General features: G+C 34.3%; 2 protein-coding genes across 6 annotated transcripts in view; both read left to right on the forward strand.

Annotated features, from left to right (window-relative positions):
* Positions 1-10,130, forward strand: part of LOC134228986 (excitatory amino acid transporter-like) — a 34,576-nt gene extending 24,446 nt beyond the window's left edge. For all 5 annotated transcript variants that reach the window (XM_062710693.1, XM_062710692.1, XM_062710691.1 and 2 more), the window contains 6 exons: positions 1,938-2,230; positions 3,992-4,118; positions 4,818-5,051; positions 6,004-6,198; positions 7,871-8,005; positions 8,229-10,130. In XM_062710693.1, the coding sequence (XP_062566677.1) occupies positions 1,938-2,230; positions 3,992-4,118; positions 4,818-5,051; positions 6,004-6,198; positions 7,871-8,005; positions 8,229-8,397 (1,153 nt within the window). In that variant the 3' untranslated portion in view covers positions 8,398-10,130. The remainder of the gene's footprint in view (positions 1-1,937; positions 2,231-3,991; positions 4,119-4,817; positions 5,052-6,003; positions 6,199-7,870; positions 8,006-8,228) is intronic.
* Positions 10,131-13,707: 3,577 nt separating this feature from the next.
* LOC134228988 (basic phospholipase A2 3-like) lies at positions 13,708-17,059 on the forward strand. Its single transcript, XM_062710697.1, has 5 exons — positions 13,708-13,917; positions 14,467-14,548; positions 14,647-14,806; positions 15,735-15,847; positions 16,866-17,059. Exons 2-5 carry the CDS (start codon positions 14,497-14,499, stop codon positions 17,012-17,014), a joined length of 474 nt encoding a protein of 157 aa, XP_062566681.1. The 5' UTR covers positions 13,708-13,917; positions 14,467-14,496; the 3' UTR covers positions 17,015-17,059.
* Positions 17,060-17,691: the final 632 nt, after the last annotated feature.

Raw genomic sequence — 17,691 nt, forward strand, 5'->3', positions numbered from 1 at the left:
TATAGACAATATACTGTTCTGGTATAGGGCATACTGCAGTGCCCAGTGTAGACAGTACACTATTCTGGTATAGGCATACTGCAGGGCCCAGTATAGACAATATACTGCTCTGGTATAGGCATACTGCAGGGCCCAGTATAGACAGTATACTATTATTGCATAGGCATACTGCAGGGCCCAGTATAGGCAGTATACTATTCTGGTATAGGCATACTGCAGGGCCCAGTATAGACAATATACTGTTCTGGTATAGGGCATACTGCAGTGCCCAGTGTAGACAGTACACTATTCTGGTATAGGCATACTGCAGGGCCCAGTATAGACAATATACTGTTCTGGTATAGGGCATACTGCAGTGCCCAGTATAGACAGTAGACCATTCTGGTATAGGCATACTGCAGGGCCCAGTATAGGCAGTACACTATTCTGGTAAAGGCATACTGCAGTGCCCAGTATAGACAGTATACTATTCTGGTATAGGCATACTGCAGGGCCCAGTATAGGCAGTATACTATTCTGGTAAAGGCACTGCAGTGCCCAGTATATGCAGTATACTATTCTGGTAAAGGCATACTGCAGTCTCCAGTAATTATGCAGTATAGGCATTTTGCAGTGCCCAGTATATGCAGTATACTATTCTGGTAAAGGCATACTGCAGTGCCCAGTATTTGCAGTATAGGCATATTGCAGTGCCCAGTATATGCAGTATACAATTCTGGTAAATGCATACTGGAGTGCCTAGTATAGACAGAATACTACTCTGGTAAAGGCATACTGCAGTCCCCAGTAATTATGCAGTATAGGCATTTTGCAGTGCCCAGTATATGCAGTATACTATTCTGGTAAAGGCATACTGCAGTGCCCAGTATTTGCAGTATAGGCATATTGCAGTGCCCAGTATATGCAGTATACAATTCTGGTAAATGCATACTAGAGTGCCTAGTATAGGCAGTAGACCATTCTGGTATAGGCATACTGCAGTGCTCAGTATAGACAGTAGACCATTCTGGTATAGGCAAACTGCAGTGCCCGGTATAGACAGTATACTATTCTGGTATAGGCATACTGCAGTGCCCAGTATAGACAGTGTACTATATCACAAGACCCAGTAACTTTTTTGTCAATTTCTAATTTGATCTAATTATGTGTCATAGACTTCAGGAAATGTGATGAAGCAATATTTAGAATACCTTTGAAATCGAGGATTTATGCACCCTCAAATTCTAAAGCACCTTTGTCTCAAAAGCTAGGAATAAAAAATGAAGGGAGTTGATTGTTATTACCTTATCATGAACTCATCATGAACTTTGGAGATGAAGTATATTTTATTTGAAAAAAGTTATCGACAAATCCAGGAAAAAAAACAGTTGGGGAGAAATGGGGCCATTGTGTTGAGGATTTTCTTGATCAATATACCAATTAAAGACTTAACATAGGACTTCTCTAGATTTAATGGCAGAGAAGTTTCTCCACCAGGTTTTCTGTAAATTGCTATCTCCCCAGAAGATCAATAGATAGATATTGCTGGGTTTATTTTTGCATTGTTGTCTTCATGGGTAGATACATATGAACTTTTAAAATATCAAAATTACAGCTTATCATTAGCTAAGGAGAAGCAAAGATATTATCTTAATATCTGAAAATTTCTTTTCAATCAAAACAATATTGTATTCAGGGTTAATATCATTTCATTTTTGCCTTTTCACACCTGCAAACAATTTTAAATCAACCCCATACATTTTATAATTGAATATGTGGAATTTTTAAAAATTTGAAAATTTTAGTATTTTAATTTCCTGATTAAAGAGGCTGTGATTGAAAACACTATTGAGAACCATTATTTGCTTAGTTTAACATTATTCAATTTCCTGCAAGTCCATGAAGGCTAAAATCTTGAACAAATTACCCAAAAGTAATTTTTCTGTCATCTCATTTAGAAATATTTTCCCAGACAACATTATCCAGGCCAGCTTCCAACACATCAGAACCACGTACATCGACAAAAAGGCCAAAAGTAAGGTCTATTTTACGGCATCGCTACAGGACGCCATAGATCTGAACCTGACAGACAAGGTGAACATGTCCCTGGGTATGGCTCTGAACGAGAAGTGGCAGGAACTGATTCGTTTGAACAAGTCGGATCAGTTCAACTCGACCAGGCTGTATTACAAGGAACCGTATGTCTTCACGGCTCAGAAACAGAGCCTCAACAACGGAATTAACGTCCTCGGTAATATTACAGGAATCGTAATGTATTCTTCAGTAAAATCAGTTTTCACTTTTTCTAATGTGCATGTGCAAATGATACGTTAATCATGCCAAAACAATTGTTTTAATTGTTTGAAAATTCAGAGAAAATAATGAGTATATTATTGTTGGGTTTAATATTGCAATAAATTGATATATAGATAATACTGCATATACAAACGACACATATTTATAGTACTTATACTTATAGGATTTATTGGGTTTTTATACGCCCGTCTTCAGACGGGACGTATTATGTTATAGGCTTCGTGTCCGTCCGTCTGTCCGTCCGTCTGTCCGTCTGTTAGCTTTTCTTGTGTCCGGCTCATAACTTTAATACTATAAGGCCTAGAGTTATCAAACTTTGTCAGCTGATACATCTTGGGTAGAGGGTGTGTCGCGCACAAAAAGTATTGTCTTGCATTACCTATGATTAAAAAGTTATAGCCAAATATGGAAAAATCCTGTCCGGTCCATAACTAGAAAACTGTTAGACTTAGAATCATCAAACTTGGCCAGTTTATGCATCTTAGGTACATATATGTGTAGGTACCTATTTCAAGGTCACTGTGACCTTTAATTTAAGTGAAATTTAAAAAAAAAAGTGTGTCTTTTTACTATTCAGTTACACATCCCAACTAATGTAAGAGTATTGCACTATCCTTATTAAAAAAATGTTAAATCAAGAAAATACTAAATTTTTTTTTTAGCATATTCTTGACAGCAATCTATAATAAATATAATGTGTGTTAGAGAAATTCCATCACTCCCATGAGTGTAGTTATCAAGCACTGGTCAAGAAAAATTTTGATAACAGAAGATTGCACGTCAAATTAGAGAGATAAATTAATGAGTTTAATGTGAGGAGTAGCTGGTAGAGCATCAGTGCTATCTATATCCCCCTGGGCATTGGGCAAATGTGGTTAGCCTGTTGGATTAAAAATAGCTCTTGTTGGCTAGCCCAAGTTTTAAAATGAATCTGATGAAAAGTAATTAAAATTAATTTTTGATATTGCATATTAAACTATTTTGATATTACATAATATTATGCATTTAAAAACTAATTTTATGGGATGGGGGTGGAATCAGCATGTCCATACAAATTGCATATTAAAACCTGTTTGACATTAAATCTAAAAAATCATTGATGTTTTAGATGTTTTAAAATTGTTTTATGGTAGATAGTGCAGATCCAATAATCTATTAGGAGTAATGAGTAGACAAGCATCCAGTTAAAGATTAATTAATGTGTTCAATGTAGGAAGGCTAGGCCTCTCAATCATTTCTTCAGAGCATCGGCTTATCTGTATCCTTTGGGAATTAGACAGAAGAACTGCTGGTCAGTTTATATTTGACGGCCAGCCTTTTATTTTCAAAATTAATTAGGTATAGATTAAGTTGTTAAGACTAATTTGATATATTTTAATATGATGGGCATTTGGCAAGGTCTAACACAACCAGTATAGAAATCTATGAATGATACAATATTTGTTATAATCAGAGCCTACACCACAGGAGATGGATAAACAAATATTTTAAGGAGTGGAAAAATCCTGGAAAATCTTAAAATCAAGGTTGACATCAGATTTTCTTGCACTTTAAACTGTTTAAGATAATTGTAATTTTTTGACGGGCGTATCATGCTGTGGCGTGGCACTTTTTATTGTGTTGATGGTTTAAATATTTGTAGGAATCGTTGGGTTTTTATATTTGTAGGTATTATTGGGTTTTTATATTTTTGTAGGTATTATTGGGTTTTTCACGGCGTTTGGGATGATCCTGAGTAAGATGGGAGAGAAGGGGAAGCCGATGGTGGAATTCTTTGCCATTCTTAACCACATCATCATGGAGATGGTTAACATCATCATGTGGTTAGTCACAGAATCAGAACATTTGTCTTAATCAATGTTTTTGTTCTTTTAACCTTCTCCTCCTGATAAGTAAATACCTTAGTTTTAAGACAAAATAAATACAGAGGTGTGATTTCTAAAATAATATGTAAATCCTATTTAAATCTGTGAATGGCAGAATACTGTATACAGGGTTATTTTCACCCCACTTTATTTTCACCCTTTCAATCTTGCAAACAATTTCGCCCCATCTTAAATTCGCCCAGTTACACTTTTATTTTAAAAAAAATTATACTGTATTTTTTGAATTCATCCCGTTTTAAATTCGCCTAAACGACATTAGGGCAAAAGGAGCAAAAATAAAACAGAAGTGAAAATTCCCTTGTATACAGTATTTTTAGGTACTCCCCGATCGGTATAATGTTATTGGTCTATTTTTAGGTACTCCCGTATCAGTATAATGTTCCTGCTCTATTTTTAGGTACTCCCCTATCGGTATAATGTTCCTGCTCTATTTTTAGGTACTCCCCGGTCGGTATAATGTTCCTCCTCTATTTTTAGGTACTCCCTTATCGGTATAATGTTATTGGTCTATTTTTAGGTTCTGCCTGATCGGTATAATGTTATTGGTCTATTTTTAGGTACTCCCCTATCGGTATAATATTATTGGTCAATTGTAGGTATTCCCCTATCAGTATAATCTTATTGGTCTATTTTTAGGTACTCCCCTATCGGTATAATGTTCCTGGTCTGCGGTAAGATTCTGGATATTGAGGATCCCAGTGAGATGATGCAGAGACTTGGGATGTACATGTTGACGGTCATCCTCGGTCTGTTTATCCACGCATTCATCACTCTCTCCCTCGTTTATTTTGCTGCTACAAGAAGAAATCCCTTTCACATACTCAGGGGTGTGCTTCAGGCTCTGGTCACAGCCTTTGGTACTGGCTCTAGGTAGGTGTATATTTAGAATGTAGAATTGATAAGGGTAAAATCTTAATTAAGGGACACAGAAATACATGTAACAAGATGTGTTTGTGAAACACTAATGCACCCATTTTGCAGCACATGGCAAAGGTTTTGCAAAGGAAACTCTAAAGTCAAGATATCAAAATTGTTGATAGCTGAGGGTAGGTTATGTCACAAGAAATATACCTGTGAAATATGAAAGCCTTAGCAACAACCATTCAAAACCTAGTATGAAGTATTTTTAACCAAGATTAAAGTATTTCAGTAGGTAAAACTCTAAGGTCAAGGTCAAAGCATCAAAATTCTTTGTACCTAAGCGAATTCAAAGGTCTTGTCACAAGAAATACACTTTTGAAATATATACTGTAAAACTCAGTTATAACGAAGTCACGGGGACCAATGAATTTACTTCGCTATATCCATAATTCGTTATATCCATATAAGAAATACGTTAAATTTATATAGCTGGGGATCCAAAACAACTTCGTTATAACCGTGAATTCGCTGTATCCGTGTTCGTACTTAACGAGTTTTGCTGTATAATTCATAGCAACAAACATTTTTTGAAAGTAGATCAAACTATAAAGTCAAAGATCAAAAGTGCAAGGAAAGGTCATCATAAGGAATATGCTAATAAAAGTGCACCAACCATTCAAAAGTTTTGGCCAAGATTAAAATCTGGTAAATTTTTTTCAAAGAGGGTCAAATTCCAAGGTCAAGAGGTCAAATATGTTCATTCCCAAAGAAAGGGCTTGTTACTTGTTAGAGGGAACATATATCTGAGATATAGAAGCCATAGCTTTGAACAAAAGATAAGGACAAACAAACTGACAAAGCAAATACTATTTGCCATAACTTTGTAACAATGAATAAGAACCAGTCCATAATTTTGACACGTTATGCTACCTATAATATTGTACATTTATATCATTTCTAGCTCCGCGACCCTGCCCATCACATTCCGCTGTCTGGAGGAGACTCTCCACATCGACAGTCGCGTGACCCGATTTATCCTCCCTATAGGGGCCACCATCAACATGGATGGAACAGCTCTCTACGAGGCTGTGGGTCCAATCTTCATAGCTCAGATGAACGATATCAACTTATCTTTTGGGCAGATTGTGGTTGTGAGGTATAAGGTTTATTATACGCCCGTCTTAAGACGGGACGTATTATGTTATAGGCTTCATGTCCGTCTGTCTGTCCGTCTGTCCGTCCGTCCGTCTGTTAGCTTTTCTCGTGTCCGGCTCATAACTTGAATACTATAAGGCCTAGAGTTATCAAACTTTGTCAGCTGATACATCATGGGTAGAAGGTGTGTCGCGCACAAAAAGTAGGTCGCTCTGACCTATAATTAAAAAGTTATAGCCAAATATGGAAAAATCCTGTCCGGTCCATAACTAGAAAACTATTAGACTTAGAATCATCAAACTTGGCCACTTGATGCATCTTAGGTAGAGGGTGTGTCGCGACCTATTTCAAGGTCACTGTGACCTTTAATTAAAGTGAAATTTCAAAAAAAAAAAGACTTTTTTTCTCTTCATTTACACACTCCAAAAAATGTAAAAGTATTGCACTATCCTTATTAGAAAAATGTTAAATCAAGAAAATACTTATTTTTTTTAGCATATACTTGACAGCAATCTGTAACAAATGTAATGTATGTTAAAGAAATTCCACCACTCCCATGAGTTTAATTATCAAGCACTGGTCAAGAAGAATTTTGATAACAGAAAATTGCATGTCAAATTAGAGAGAGAAATTAATGAGTTTAGTGTGAGGAAGAGCATCGGTGCTATCTATATCCCTTGAGTATTGGGCCAAATGGGTAATCCTGTTGAATTAAAAATAGCTCTAGTTGGCTAGCATAAGTTTTAAAATGAATTTGATGAGAAGTAAATAAAACTAATTTGATTTTGCATAATAAACTATTTTGATATTACATAATATTATGAACTTTAAAAAACTAATTTTATGGGGGTGGGGTGGAATCAGCATGTCCACATGAATTGCATATTAAAACCTGTCTGCCATTAAATCTAACAAAAAAAATCATTGAGGTTTTATATGTTTTAAAAATTCTTTATGGTAGATAGTGTAGATCCAATAATCTCTTGGGAGTAATGAGTAGACAAGCATCCAGTTAAAGATTAATTAATGTGTTCATTGTAGCAAGGCTATAGCTGTCTCAATCATTTCTTCAGAGCATTATCTTAACTGACAGTGTATCCTTTGGGAATTAGACAGAAGAACTGTTGGTCATTTTATATTTGATGGCCAGCCTTTTATTTTCAAAATTAATTAGGTATAGATTAGGTTGTTAAGACTAATTTGACATTGTTTAATATGATAGGCATTTGGCAAGGTCTAACACAACCAGTATAGAAATCTATGAATGATGCAATATATGTTATAATTAATGCCTACACCACAGGAGATGGATAAACAAATTTTTTAAGGAGTTGCAAAATCATGGAAATCTAAAATCAAGGTTGACATGATTTTCTTGCACTTTTAATTGTTTAAGATAATTGTAATTTTTTGATGGGCGTATCATGCTGTGGCATGGCACTTTATTAAACAAATATTGGTATAAAATTTCAAAATGTTAAGAATTTTTGGTATATTATGAATTTCAGAAACTCTGGTAATGATAGAGATTTACATTTCATGCATTCAGAATAGGGAATTGCACAAAATTCTTGTTTGCAAGTGAAGTTTGTGATTGTATTTTATGTTATCTTACAAAGAAGACATGCTTCACATTTGAATGTTTTGATCTGACTGTGTTGTGCTTTGTATAGCTTGACAGCGACCTGTGCCAGTATAGGGGCGGCCAGTATCCCTAGTGCTGGCCTCATCACCATGTTAATGGTACTCACCTCGGTAGGACTGCCCACTGATGACATCAGTCTTATCCTGGCTGTTGATTGGTTCCTGTGAGTATCATGTGATATCATTTAAACTGTAATTTTCCCCACATTTCTTCAATAATTACATAGCCACTCTGCTCTTTGGATTATTTTGGTACCTTTTGACTTAAGAAAGAGAAAAACCCAGTTTAACACCTTTTTTAATGAATATATTTAATTTATTAATTACTAAGACACTATTTTCTAATATAAGAACAGGTATATGGAGGATTTATTTAATTTTTTTCAGTGACAGAATAAGAACGGCCATTAATGTTCTGGGGGACAGCTATGGTGCTGCTATAGTGGCCCACCTTTCTAGGGAGGAGCTGATGGGGCCAGGAGTTTACCCAGGGGACCAGGAGCTGGACGTCATCGAGGAGGAACCAGAAAAATCTAATGGAGGAGCCAATGTGTAAACAGGAACCATTCAAGACTGGAGAGTGCTACAAAGAAAGATAACTGTGTTCAGAGAAGGGAGGGCATATAACAGGGTTAAATCAAGGGTTAAAAAGATTTATACACATCGAAAGGTCCTTAAGAATGCTAAGTAGAATATGGAATGTTTATACTGAAAAATGACACAAAAGTGTTGGATTTCTATATTTTTACTACAAATGGTCTATTTTCTTGCTTATATCTGATTAAGCTCATCTTGTTCATTATATGAGCTGTTTATCTGACTGTGTTGTATTTTTCACCATCTATGTATATATTTTACACTTGTTTCCCCCCAAATAGACCCCCATTTCTATTCCCTCCACATTACCGAGTTTTGTTCTGAATGTTTGAATCATGTAAATGAGGACAACGGCTGATTTCCATTATTTGTGCAGTGAATTTGAATAATTATGACCTTTAAAGTTTTCCTTGAAATTTGTCAGAGCAAAAATCTATTTACCTCAATGGCCAATTAAAAAAAAACATGCTTGATAAAAAAAAGTGTCTTCCAGTGTGTGTGTACAACATCCCTTGGAAAAAGCAGTGTTGAAATAACTGTATCACATTTCAGTCAGACATTGTATTTATGTATTGGTTACTTCACTACGTAACATCACTGTGTAACAAATAGTGTCTAAGATTCATTGGCTCAAACAAAACCATCTCCTCATACCTTGTATAAAAAACCAAAGTCAGGAACTGGGTAAACAATATTGAATATTGACATCTTGTAAAAATGTGGAATTTTTTTCCCACCATTTTTTATTATTTTTTCTCACAAAACTAACTACTTGTACTAACGTGACACTTTAGTATGTAGTCAATTTCTACATCTCACGCATGGTGAATCTCAGTTTGGTAGAATGGTGCTACAATTATACATGCCAACAGATCATTTTTTCACATCATTGACTTTGAAATATTGTAATGAAACACTCATTTTACATTAACTTGATGAATTTTTAATGATAATTTTTTTGATCCAGTTGAGCCTGGATGATTGCCAGTTACCAGGGGCCTGTTTAAAAAAGAACTTACAATTCAGATCAAAAACTTTAGTTCATTGTAAATTTTTGTCAAATTAATGATTCTGTTTGCATATGCTAGCATAAAAATATCTTGTAATAAATTCTTTTTAAAAAGATTACATAAAACAAGTTTCTTTGTAAAATGGAAAGTTATGAGCAGAAATAATTTTTGGTCTTGGTCGTAAATTCTTTTGTAAATTGGCCATTGGATGCTTCACATTTTGGTCAAATTCTTTGGGAACAGAACTTACAGTTATACCTAAATGTCATAAGAAGCTATGTTTTAGTAATCTGAACAGTTCATTTATCTGGACAATTTGCTCTGAAATGAAAACATAAACAAAGCTTAACTGTTTAAAGGCAAACATTTGTCTGATTTTTATTTCAAAAAATAATTTTACTGTACAGATGCAGTAACTTACTCAGATTTTTTACGTGTACATGTTGATGTAGAATGTTAGCAATATCTTGTATCAGTATTTTGCAACCTACCAGATAGAACATCTGTATATACTTTACGTATGACCTTGCTGTTTTAGATGCCCTTCTTGGGAATGGTGTTATATTGCTTATATTAGTCATTTTAGTATACATTGTAAATTCAATAGTTTTACTATTTGTTTACATTAGCATTTTTATAGATGTAATTAGTAATATTATACCAAATAAATAGCTACAGTATATTGGACTTTTTATTTATTTATATATTTAGCAATATAAATACAGTTTAACTTCAGTATCTCAAACACTGATATGTTGAAGATCATGGGTATTCTGAAATGATTTGGAAGTCTAACTCCCTTGTTCTTTAAATATTTGACTCTGGATATCTTGAACCTTCAAATATCTCAAATTTTTATTTATTCACGTTGAGTTTGTTAAAATGAGGTTTGACTGTATTGACTGGGGAGATGATGTTCTCACAGAACCCTCTGTATGCTGCTGACCAAAGAGATTTTTGTGGTACATGCATTTTCAGGCCGTTATTGACACATTTTACAATCAAACGGTAAGCAGTTGGAGTGGTCTCCCCTTGATCTAAAATAAAATACCATAGATTCCCATAATGTACAGTATATAACTCACGTTTTACTCAAATTAAGCATTCTGGGTATTTTACTTGGACAAGATCAAACTTTTAAACACCTTATATTCCCTAGAATGTACTGCATGTTTTCTGTGTTGTTAGACAAGTACATGGGATAATTCACTAGACAGTGAGGTGACTGTGAACTGAGGAATATTACAATTATGACAAATTACAGAGGATAGTTAACTAGATGGGGAGTTTTACTGTACTGTGTTATATAAGACAAATTACAGAGGATAGTTAACTAGATGGGGTGTTTTACTTTACTGTGTTATATAAGACAAATTACAGAGGATAGTTAACTAGATGGGAGTTTTACTGTACTATGTTATATAAGACAAATTACAGAGGATAGTTAATTAGATGGGGAGTTTTACTGTTCTGTGTGCTATAAGACAAATTACAGAGGATAGTTAACTAGATGGGAGTTTTACTGTACTATGTTATATAAGACAAATTACAGAGGATAGTTAACTAGATGGGAGTTTTACTGTTCATGCTATATAAGACAAATTAAAAAGGATGGTTAACTGGATGGGGAGTTTAACTGCACTGTGTTATATAAGACAAATTACAGAGGATAGTTAACTAGATGGGGAGTTTTACTGTAATATGTTATGTAAGACAAATTACAGAGGATAGTTAACTAGATGGGGAGTTTACTGTACTACGTTATATAAGACAAATTACAGAGGATAGTTAACTAGATGGGAGTTTTACTGTTCTATGTTATCCAAGACAAATTAGAGAGGATAGTTAACTAGATGGGGAGTTTTACTGTAATATGTTATGTAAGACAAAGAGCGATATATTATTAGTGTCTCAATTGGCCCCTTAAAATGGATATCTTAATTTTACTTTATATATAGCTTTAATTTGTACAGCTATATATGTGACCTTTATTGGTCATTTTCATTTTGATCAAAATGCCGTTATTTTAGAAACATGACATCATAAAAATCACATTTTCCCGCCATTTTTGCATATTTTGTATAAAACTGCTTATTTTCAAGCAGTTTTTCTTTCAGAAAAGATAGAGCGCAACCGAGAACAAGATTTATATTTTTACCAAAGATGTACCTATTCAATACTAATTAGTGACAGAAAAATTATGTATGTTCTACACTGCGCTCTATGTTTCCCATAAGAAAAAACATCAAGAAATAGGCATATTTTTGGCTTTTTTGTTAGATAGCAAAAATAGCATTATTTCTCATGTCATTTACAGCTAGTGAGTGCAGATAAATGTGAAAAATATATTGAAAATATTTCTATTATAATCTCTTCTACAAAATAAATATAAATAAAACATACCTGAATGTCATTCTAAAATGTTGATTTTTAGGGGGCCAAAATTGGCTCTTATCATATAAATTCCTTACAGAGGATAGTTAACTAGATGGGGAGTTTTACTGTTTTATGTTATATAAGACAAATTACAGAGAATAGTTAACTACGTGGGAAGTTTTACTGTACTATGTTATATAAGACAAATTACAGAGGATAGTTAACTAGATGGGGTGTTTTACTTTACTGTGTTATATAAGACAAATTACAGAGGATAGTTAACTAGATGGGGAGTTTTACTGTACTGTGTTATATAAGACAAATTACAGAGGATATTTAACTAGATGGGAGTTTTACTGTTCTATGTTATCCAAGAAAAATTAGAGAGGATAATTAACTAGATGAGAGTTTTACTGTTCTATGTTATATAAGAAAAATTACAGAGGATAGTTAACTAGATGGGAGTTTTACTGTACTATGTTATATAAGACAAATTAGAGAGGATAGTTAACTAGATGAGAGTTTTACTGTTCTATGTTATCCAAGACAAATTAGAGAGGATAGTTAACTAGATGAGAATTTTACTGTTCTATGTTATATAAGACAAATTACAGAGGATAGTTAACTAGATGGGAGTTTTACTGTACTATGTTATATAAGACAAATTACAGAGGATAGTTAACTAGATAGGAGTTTTACTGTACTATGTTATATAAGACAAATTAGAGAGGATAGTTAACTAGATGAGAGTTTTACTGTTCTATGTTATCCAAGACAAATTAGAGAGGATAGTTAACTAGATGAGAGTTTTACTGTTCTATGTTATCCAAGACAAATTAGAAAGGATAGTTAACTAGATGGGAGTTTTACTGTACTATGTTATATAAGACATATTACAGAGGATAGTTTACTAGATGGGGAGTTTTATTGTACAATGTTATATAAGACAAATTACAGAGGATAGTTAACTAGTTGTCAATCCTAGTTAAATGAGGATTGAAAGTTATTTCAAACCTTAATTTTTGTACACGAGAAAAATTTAAATATAGACTTTCTTGAAAATACCGCAATCAGTTTTTGCTATGTTAAAAATGTAACTTCCGATTTAAAAAGTTTGTTAGCATTTTTTAAAGCATCGGCAGAAAATTTAATAAAATTGCTAAAATGTCAGGGTGCCAATTTGTATCCATTTTTATACCTACCATTAGTTGCGCCATAAACAGCAAGCATGTAATCTGATTAAATCAAGGACAAAGACGGCTGGAAATATAGCAGAATCTCACTATAATAGTGGAATTTACTTTTCCCCCAACCTGTTTATGTACTGAATTTTCTAGCATTTTCATGTTCTACTTCAAAGTTTGCCCATTCAGACATGTAGTGTTAACATGTAATTTATCAATAAACATGTAAAGATATTCTAGTACTTTTATTCTATACATTGAGGTTTTAACAAACACAAATTTAGAAAAGAATTATTTTTTAAACCTCTTGCGCGCGCACACATCACTAATTCTTTATTTTACACTCACTTCTGCAAGTAACAAAAGAATGCAACTCGGTATCAGTTATATTGGTGTGTAGAAGGTTTTTTAATCTCAGTCCAAAACAAAACATTCTCAAATACAAAGTATACTGATAGAACAGCAAGTGGGGGGCACGTTATTAAGGACGTACTGTTCTCTTTGGGTGAGTACATTTTTCATTCGACAAAAATAGTACTTACCTACATCTAAGATATCGAGTAGTGTGTTATAAACACGAGTAAAGAAATACAGAGGATTCTTTGAGGGGCTAGGTGAAAAAAAATACATTTGGGAAAGTTACAGCATCCGTAAACATTACACGTAGACATAAGGCCTCGGCAAGGTACATGTTGTAGTTTAGAATCTGCACGATTTTCCAACCCTAGAAAGAACTCATTAACCTTGCAGGGGAAACATAGCCATCCCCCATTTCAGTGACTCTTTGTTTTTATTTTAGATTGTCAAACCAATTCTAGATGGATGAATGTCAAAATATTTTTCTTTGAGGTATATAACTGACGCATATATTTCAGCAGCACCCATTCCGGTTATTTTGAAGTTAGCCAGGTAAGTGGGTTAATTGGAATTCTTTGCCAAATAATCAACATAATAATATTTTGAAATATTTTATGCAAGTTTGCATGATCTTAACATGCTGCATTCTAACTGCACCAGTGAGTTCGGTTCAATGACTCGTACGGTCGTTCACTTTGGGTAACTTTTGATACATTTGCGTGTGCGATTGGTCTTGAACTGGCAAAAGCGGATCTTAACGGGGGGGGGGGGGGGGGGGGAGTTTAAACTTTTATGATATTGAAAATAAACTTAAATGAACAGTTTTTTCATTGCTATCGTGTTCTGTGGATTCTTCTAGGTAAATCCGCAGTTATCTATATAACGAACAATTATAGCCACATGATGATAGGTACTTTGATTGGTAAACTATTTATCTTCTTTATCTCATAATCAGTCCGAAAGTCCAGACTGTATCAACAGAAGGTCTCGTCTGTGTGTAACTACCCTCTTGTTAGCTTTCCATCGTGACCCTCAGACATACTCTGTGTCTAGTTAAACCAAGTGACGTATTCGAAGTAGTCTTCTCGTTTTCTCTTCCAGGACCAATAATTGAGTTAGGAGGAAATCAGGATGGCGAATCTCAGACAAATATCCACAGCAACCTTAATTGTATTTATCTCAGGTAAATACTTTTTGTTCATAATTTACATTTTCATAATTATTGCAGGAAAAACAAAGTGAAAACAATCGTACTGAAAAGCAACATTTTCTTTTTACCAGTATACCTCGGGGAAGCAAGAAGTGTGGAGAAGCGGAGCGTCTTTCAGATGTGTGACCTGATTCAGTTTTACACTCAGAATTCTTGTTACGATTACAATGACTACGGCTGTTTCTGTGGTTACGGGCAGGTCGGTTATAAGGCAGTGGACAGGGTCGATGGGTGAGCCTTTATATTTTTTCTTTAAAAATGACATTTTATAAAATCTGGTGCAAAAATATTGTATCTGAGAGAGAGAGAGAGAGAGCATTCAGTCTCATTGCAAACCTTGCGCGTATACCAAGTTCTATTGGTAAACCAAGAATGAAGCCAAGAGGATGGGGAAAGAAATATTTATGGACAAATATCAAATTGCTCATGTCTGTACGTTGGATATATGTATCATATATGATTAAATGGTGTCATGTCTTTACCTAGTGTACATGTAGGCATTGTACATACATACCTTAATTAATGTGTTCACTGAGGACACATGTACATGCATGTATAATGTACTCGAATGATGAACATTTATGTTAAGTTCCTCATAAACTGTCAAAGGATACTTGAACATTTATTCAAGGTCGATGTACCAAAAGTTCAATATATTGTTGACAGTATGTACACGGCCACCCAGTCGAGACACCGACTGGTCAACAACCAAAGGTTATCAATATGCACTAACCTTTGAAAGTCACCGCCAACAAAACTAAAAGGACTCATTCACTCTCTTCCCATGACCGTAGCAACGGTTTTAAAGAGGTGCAATCTCCCAAAAGTTTTGACAAAAATACGTCTGTAACAAACTTGAAAATTTTATTCATTTTTGGGGGATGGGGGCTTTCTCTTACATTTTGGTACATGTTTAGTCTTCAAATGCTGGAATTAGCCAGTGCTCAACTAGAGCAACAAAAAGTACCTTGGGAGGGGGTCAACCACCTGCAGCGTAATAAAACTTTACTGACCCCCCTCCCCAGCGTTCTAGGGTCAGCTTTTCCTCGTCCCTTTTTTGGTGAAGGACAAATATATTTTCTTTTCATTTCCCGCATTGTTTTTTAATGCTACAGTTTGTTAAGGAAATAAAGATGTTTTATTTTTCTTCTGTTGACAGTTGCTGCAGAAAACATGACTCGTGCTACGGGAGAGTAAATTGCTACTTCGGGGCTCAGTTTGTCCCGTTTGGGTCATCATGCAATTCTACAACACAAGAATGCCAGTGCACAGGTATGTCTACGAAACTTACTCAGCTCTAATAATAGATCTGTGTTCAGCACATTGTCAGTTTCTATTCTTTCCAACCCCTCCTTCCTCTGGTTTGGGAATTGATTCATTCAGAAACAAATGAAATAATTTCATACAGAGAAAATGCTTTAAGGGCAGATGATACAAACAAATATTTTCTTTGAAAAAGATTTAATATCATGTCACAAGTTTAAATGTATAATTTTTTCTCCTAAGAACTGGAATATGAAAAAGACTTTGAAAATATTAGTAATATTTCAATGAAAAAACAAATATATACAAATCACATTCAGTAAAAGTTTACAGGTGAAAACAAATCTCAGAACATGTTAACATGGTGCTTAAGGTGTAATATAAACTTAAGAAAAATATACCAAGCCAGGTGAATTTTATTAGGAAAAGCTAAATGGTAAAAATCTGCATATGTGATATTGCTAATTTTTGGTAATTTTGATCTTCCTCTTAAAATTCACCTGGCTTAGTATATTTTTCTTAAGTTTATATTACACTTTAAGCGCCAAGATAACATATTTTGAAATTTGTTTTCACCTGTAGACCTATATTGAATGTGTTTTGTCTATATTTGCTTTTCTATAAAAAAGATTTTTTAGTCTATTTAATCGGGAAAAAATTTCACATTTTCAAACTCGTGACATGATATTAAATCTTTTTCAGAGAAAAAATTTGTTTGTATCATATGTCCTTAAATATAACTCATGAAAATTAAAACATTGTCAATTTTCTCAATTATGGTGCAGTGAAAGGGCTTCTCTCTAGCCCATAAAGAAAAGGAAAAAAATTGGGGACAAAAAGGCTAAGAAGCAAAATTGGGAAGACAACAGGGCAATTGAGTAAAGGCTATAAATGAGAAGCTTAATTTCACATTTTCAGGCTTGCTCCTTTGCCTTGTTGAAACTCATTCCCTCCAAGAATCCCTTTCAGTGCACCACATTTCATATATTCCTCATAGATAAAAATAATCTGGTTTCATCATTGGTAGATTCCCCTGGATCCTGTGCCCGTGATGTGTGCGAGTGTGACCTAGAATTCGCTTCCTGTCTGAGGGGTCAGCCTGTTCACCCCGTCTTCATCAACTATGATCGGACTCAGTGTAAAATGATCCCCCCAAAGCTTATTAGTCAACACTGACTTTGTACAGTCTTAATAAACGTATATTACTCAGCAAGGTTAAAATTGTTGTTTTCATATTTGAACTAATTCTTGATTACAATGGCATACATATTATCTAAGTTTTCTGTTTAAGCAAGAATTGTAGCCTTCTCTGTGCTTTGTGAAGAATGCAAAGGGTAATAGTGAAGATAACTGAATATTGGATGGGAAACAACTACATGTTGCAATTTTTTTTATAAAATGGAAAACAACAGTTCATAAAGGAGCACAATTTTTGCCCACTGGTATTCTAACAGATGTGCAAGTTTTTTCAATAAGGAAATTCCCATTGTCAATGCATAACTCCATCCTTTCAAAATCACTTTGAGAGTGGATGTGTGTAGATTGATCTAAACTTCTACAATTATGCTTCAATGCAGTTTACAGAACCATTTCCAGGTAAGCTTGGACTTTCAGTAAGGTGTGGCATTCTCTGTGCTATTTAATTACCATCTGTCAAACGGCAAATAAATTATCATTGGTTAAAAAATTAATAACATCAGGAACTTTAAACTGTTGACAAGGATGAGACAACTTAAGCTTCACCTCTTTGCCAGACGATACAATGTTATTGGTTATTTGATGCACTAATTGGCATTTGCCCGAATTTCTATCATGTATATCACTTTCAGAGTGGTGATGCAGAATGATCAAAA

Source organism: Saccostrea cucullata, unplaced genomic scaffold (assembly GCF_032062105.1).
Source record: "Saccostrea cucullata isolate Sc308-1 unplaced genomic scaffold, CSIRO_AGI_Scuc_v1 ctg59, whole genome shotgun sequence".
Lineage (NCBI taxonomy): Eukaryota > Metazoa > Mollusca > Bivalvia > Ostreida > Ostreidae > Saccostrea > Saccostrea cuccullata.